The 6,419-nt window shown below is 35.3% G+C and overlaps 1 protein-coding gene across 1 annotated transcript in view; it reads right to left on the bottom strand.

The window, feature by feature from the left end:
- The window catches only part of LOC112049118 (transient receptor potential cation channel subfamily A member 1), a 39,264-nt gene extending 36,693 nt beyond the window's left edge, over positions 1–2,571 (bottom strand). Inside the window, exon 1 of the mRNA XM_052890511.1 lies at positions 2,414–2,571. Within this exon, the coding sequence (XP_052746471.1) occupies positions 2,414–2,563 (150 nt within the window). The 5' untranslated portion in view covers positions 2,564–2,571. The remainder of the gene's footprint in view (positions 1–2,413) is intronic.
- Positions 2,572–6,419: the final 3,848 nt, after the last annotated feature.

Raw genomic sequence — 6,419 nt, 5'->3', positions numbered from 1 at the left:
AGAAAATTAAGTCAATTAATGTATGATATTTTTTTGAAATATAATCTGCTTCATCATTATCATAAAGAAGGCGGCTAGTCTATACTATTGTTTTAAAGACGTAAAATTTGTGAGGATAAAGGGGGGTAATCTCTTGATCTTCTAAACCAATTTTGAGAATTTTTTTTAACCGACTTCAAAAAAGAGGTTATTTATCAATTCGGCGGAATCCGTTTGTTTTTTTATGTATGTTCACCGATTAGTCGAAGACTAGCCTGAACCGATTAGAAAATATTTTTTTTTGTTTCAAACGGTTTGCTTTCCATTTGGTCCCATATCCATGTCAGGATCTGATGATGGGATCCTGGAGAAATCAAGGGGAACTTTCGAATATTATAGGGGCAACTAGGGCGCTTGTTAATGTTTTCATTAAGTATTTTAAAGCACTACAATTCAATGAAGGTCTGGTGTCGATCTGATGATGGAACCGAATCACAGAAGAGGGAACTCCTCAACGGTTTACAGTAGCTACCTTGCGTTTGGGTTTGATTAATTTATATTGATAAGAACTTTACATCTAGATGGGTTGTGACTGTCATTAGGGGTCTGGTGATGGAGACGAGGGGCAATTAAGGGAACTCCTCACAGGTTTACAGTAGCTACCATGTGTTTGGGCTTGATGAATTTTGTATTGTTGAGAACTTTATATTTATATGTGTTGTGACTATCATTAGGGGTCTAGTGATGGAGACGAGGGACAGTTAAGGGAACTCCTCAATGTTTACAGTAGCTACCTTGTGTTTGGGCTTGATGAATTTTGTATTGTTGAGAACTTTATATTTATATGTGTTGTGACTATCATTAGGGGTCTAGTGACGGAGACGAGGGACAGTTAAGGGAACTCCTCAATGTTTACAGTAGCTACCTTGTGTTTGGGCTTGATTAATTTGTATTAATGAGAACTTTATTTACATCTAGATGGGTTGTGACTGTCATTAGAGGTCTGGTGTTGGAGACGAGAGACACTTAAGGGAACTTCTCAACGGTTTACAGTAGCTACCTTGTGTTTGGGCTTGATTAATTTGTATTTATGAGAACTTTACACCTAGATGGGTTGTGACTGTCATTTGGAGTACAGTGATGAGGATGAGAAGAAACAAAGAAGATTTTGAATGTTCATATTTCGTAGGGATAAAAAAGGAGGAGTTATGTATGAAACGTTAAAATAGTATTTTCAACATCGTTTTTATTAATTGTACCGAGGTACGAGTACGTGAGTACTAACCATAACAAAATAATGTCGTGGTTTAAAGATTTATGTTATAACCAAAATACTTAATATTTTTTTACACGTTGTATCACTAAAAAAGAAAAAAATAAAAATTTTAATAAAAAAATAAAACCGACTTCAAAATCACATAAATGTTTCTACTAAACGAAAAAGCGAAAAATAACATCGTACTAAGTGCTACCTTCTGATCAGCTTGAAGGTTTTACTGAAAATCTAGTTAAAATCTTTGTCATTTAAACGGGTTGAATTAATACAACTTGGTATGACTAAGTCGGTTGTATTTTTTTACTAATATTTTTTAAATCATTGACAACCCATATTCGGCTCTCTGTTGAGCACGACGAGGCGAGAGAAAAGAATAAGAGGCGTTAGGCCAATCAATAGTTCACCACGCTGACCAAATACGCATTGGCAAACAAATCATTATCATCACCATCATGGATGCTGGCGGGTCGAGGTCGTTTTATTTGAAAGTCCATGCTCGAGGCCTATGTGTAACAGTGGACGTCCAACTGTTAATGATGGTGATTATGATGGAGTTTCTATCTTACCTTACCTTACCTTATCAGCCGATAGACGTCCACTGCTGGACATAGGCCTCTTGCATGGACCTTCAAGCACAACGATCTCGAGCCGCCAGCATCCAGCGGCCTAGTGGGGGGTCGCCAACACTGCGCTTTCCGGTGCGGGGTCGCCATTCCAGCACCTTGGGACCCCAACGTCCATCGGATCTTCGAACTATGTGGCCCGCCTATTGCCACTTCAGCTTCGCGACTCGCTGAGCTATGTCAGTGACTTTGGTTCGTCTGCGGATCTCCTCATTCTTGATTCGATCACGCAGAGAAACTCCAAGCATAGCTCGTTTCTATCTGATTGGTATTAAATTATTGAATCTTTCATCAAAATATTGTACACTTCTTTCTTAATTTGTCCAGGTCTGGCTGTCGGCAAAGACGTACCGCCAAGCGATTTGGCGTTCCGGTACGATGCCGTGTAGAAACCTAAAGGGGTGTGGATTTTCATCCTCCTCCTAACAAGTTAGCCCGCTTCCATCTTAGACTGCATCATCACTTACCATCAGGTGAGATTGTAGTCAAGGGCTAACTTGTAAAGAATAAATAATAATAAAAATAAAACACTTACTAATAGTCCTCTTTTCCTGGGCATAGTGTTGTACATGTGTGACACGACGTGCACCGGTGGAGTGACGACGTCAGCTGTAGCTACTATGGCGGGGCCAATGTCCCGATTCACACTATTTGCTCGCTCCCTTTTCGATCGTAAGAGCCACATGCTCTAACTCGGCACCTGCGATCAAAATAAAATGTTTGAATCGACAGTTATACACAAATTTGGAATTATATGAGCTTGAATTGCACGAATTATTTTATATGTATGTACTGTAGGTAAATATTTTTTTAAGAATTCCGTACCTAATTATATGAGCTTGAATTGCACGGAACTATTTTATATGTATGTACTGTAGGTAAATATTTTTTTAAGAATTCCGTACCTAATTATATGAGCTTGAATTGCACGAACTATTTTATATGTATGTACTGTAGGTAAATATTTTTTTAAGAATTCCGTACCTAATTATATGAGCTTGAATTGCACGAACTATTTTATATGTATGTACTGTAGGTAAATATTTTTTTAAGAATTCCGTACCTAAAAATAAAAAACTGAGCCCTAATAAACTTGTCTGTCCGTAGGTCATTCTGTCAGTTAAGACCCTATACCTCAGAAACGCGTAAAAGTATCGAGTTGAAGTTAAAACAATATAAACAGGTTTACGGTAAGATGAGAGATTTTAAGTTAAACTAAAAAACCATTCAAGTGCGAGCTGAACTCTCGCAAAGAGGGTTTCGTATAAACCTGGGCGGTTATTTTGTTTAAAATTTAAAAAAGGCGGAAACGTTTAAAATTTTTAAAAATTTCTTTATAGTAAATTAAAAATTTATGGTTTTCGCAATTATTCTTTTATCTGTGCTATAAGACGTTGCATCTTACCAAATTTCAAGATTCTGAGTTTACGGGAAGTAGCCTGTAGATTTTGATTTTGCGAATGTCGAAAATTTACCTCCACGCGTTCCTAAGAAAAAGGGTCTTGACAGACAGACAGATAGACGGACAACGAATCTTATAAGGGTTCCGTTTTTAAAGTTTCGGAACTGTAAAAATTACTTTAAGCTGCAAATAAAGTACATTTCACACACAAAATTGACATCTCCCATCTTTCATCATTCCCCATCATTCTTCTTTCAATATAACATACGAGTGATTTAACAAACAGTTAACCTTAAACCAACGGCACATTAAATTGTAATAAATTTCCACAATCTAATTTGGATGCCAGAGGGGAAAATGCGTAAGGATTCTGTATTATAAGGATTCTTTAGGTCAATTTGGCTGTACCGGCTCGAAAGTTCATCACGAATTTGAAGTAAGTATATGGTTTAAACTTGCTGAAATTATAAACTCTAATTATTATTATAGAGTCGAGAACTGAGTTTCTTGGAAAACATCGTGAACGTCATAATATTATTTTCAGGATTAAACTAACAATAAATAAATTATATGGAAAAACGAAAACATCAAATATCTCCTAGACCGACCAAGGAGTTGAACCAAGGCACTTACACACTAATCACCGGACCAGCGAGACAATAAATAATTTCGATTACTACGAGTTGACTCGGCAAAGCTGTTGCCCACAAAAAACATCAGACAAAAATAAAAAAAAATGCGATTAAAAATGAGGAAATGGGGACAGGAGGGTGATAATACTCAACGACCTACCAGATGCACAAAAAAACACATTATAAAAGTCCAGTCGTTTCGGAGTGAAACACGAGATTATCTATATTATAGAATATTGTGAATAAATTGAATTTGAATAAAGCCACAGGCGCTCTCTAGTGAACGATAAAGTCACATGTTGAAATACGTTATTCAAAACGATGTGGCGTTAAGTTTGCAAAAGGCGTGGTTCCATTAACTGATGAATGATGTAAGGTTGATAGGATCGCTATCAAATTAAATAAAATAGTTACTATAACTTCACCTTCGCTCCACAGTAGATAATTTCTTCATTTCTCGAAAGTGTTTAGCCTTGTCACGAGATGGTTTGTTGTTTTTTTACTACCACAATACAAAGTTTATGATATGAAAGTAATAAAATCGTGCACTCTCCTAGCGACACGTGTAAAGTGAGATCTTTTAAAAAAAAGGTCAGAAAAATAAAAAATAAAATCTCATTTTCAAAATTTAGTTTTTCACAAATCCATCGGGAACCATGGACTTTTCCGGGATAAATAGTAACTTATGTGTTAAACCAGAGTAATATCTATTTCCATTCTAGATTTCAACTAAATCGGTATAGTAGTTTTGGCGTTTAAGAGTAACAAACATCCATACAAACTTTCAACCCCTTCTATTTTTATAACAGGGTCAAAAAGTATTCTATGTTTTGCTCCAAGGTCCCATTTACGATCATACCAAAATTCATCTTGATCGGTTCAGCCGTTTAGCCGTGAAAAGGTAACAGACAGACAGACAGAGTTACTTTCGCATTTATAATATTAATATAGATAAGCACTTTTGAAACGTCAACTTTGACTATTAGTAAATACTCTACCATCGAGTCGGTATGCAGAGAAGAGCCGGCAATAAAATTATCAGGAGCTCCTTTAAAATAATTATTCTTTACAATGTTTATTATAATAACATATAATAATTAATTCCAATGTAGTGTGAAGTTGAAAGCCGATCCTTGTTCATTAACCAACTATCACAACGAATTAACTTAGAACGCTAAGAGCGTATTATAAGATCTTATATAGTGATAAGATCTTATAGTACATTGTACTCGTTCATCAGCTGTATCTTGCAGAGTTTTTAGTATGCGTTATAGTCATTATGCAGATCTAATAGATTATTTCCTTTTACCCTACAGCTAGTTAAAAAGGTTTTGTTTACAATATATTTTTAATGATCAATGAATTTAAACTATCGTGTTATTTTGAAAACTATACTAATAATATAAAGAGGTAAAGTTGGTGAGGTTGTGGGTGGTAATTTCTAGAGATGATTTTAAAAATTCTTTCACGAAAAGATGGTCACGTTGTTAGTAATGTGCATATGTGAAAAAAGGGCACTTGCTCTTGCTTGTTTTTTTTTAATTGACTGCAATAGTCAATTAAAAAAAAAACAAAACAATTGACACTAATTTCTGAAAGTACCTACCGTACTTTACGTATTTTCATATGATTTTTAGGGTTCCGTAATCCGCAAATTTTCCTTATAGTTTCGCCATGTCCGTCTGTCTGTCCATCCGAAGTTCGAAGAGCTAGTTCGAAGTCCGGTTTAGCAAAGAGAGAGACTATTCTTCTTCTAGACTTCTAGAAAGCTGTAAATTAGCATGAGTATGAAAACTCAAATGTGAACAAAGTCGTAAGATAAAATTTGAAAAATATTGCCGGTATAATATAAGCCGGTGTTGTCTTAATTTAAGCCATTTCTGACAGGACCACATGAAACAACACTGTCTGCAAAATCTAAATCTATAAGATATTCTCACATGGCTTGAATTAATACATAGCACCGCCTTCATACTGATCAGCAGGTAGAACACATTATGATGTTATTTTTCGCTTTTTAGTTTAGTGGGTACGTTTTTAGGTTTTGAAGTCGGTTGTATTTTTTTTATTAAAATTTTTATTATTTTTAACAATATCCTAGAATATGTACGTGCGAATCTTCATGTAAATTCTCTAGGATACTTAATCCCCGTAGGACAGAAAAATCTTGAATCAAAACATACCCTGCCATATTAAAAACAATGAATTATTGTACTTATTTCTATGAATATAGTACGCGCACGTAAAGTAAGAAAGAAAAGAAAGAAAGAAAATAAATTTATTCATATCTAAAAGTTACAGACAGTCAATAAATACCCTATCCTTATGACAGCATGTCTGTCTGTAACCCTTAAAAAGAAAGAGTGTACAGCTCAGCATATGCCGTGCACTACATACAAGCAGATAATACTAGGCGCTGATTTTCAGCCGAGACCCGTGTGACGTCACAGCTAATACATTCAAAAAAACAAAAGTGTTCTGGAAATAACAAGAAGTTTTCCGTTCTA

The sequence above is a fragment of the Bicyclus anynana genome, chromosome Z, assembly GCF_947172395.1.
Source record: "Bicyclus anynana chromosome Z, ilBicAnyn1.1, whole genome shotgun sequence".
In the NCBI taxonomy this organism is placed as follows: Eukaryota; Metazoa; Arthropoda; class Insecta; order Lepidoptera; family Nymphalidae; genus Bicyclus; species Bicyclus anynana.
Note: the sequence above shows the minus strand (reverse complement) of the source record. Positions and strands in the feature narration are given on the sequence as shown.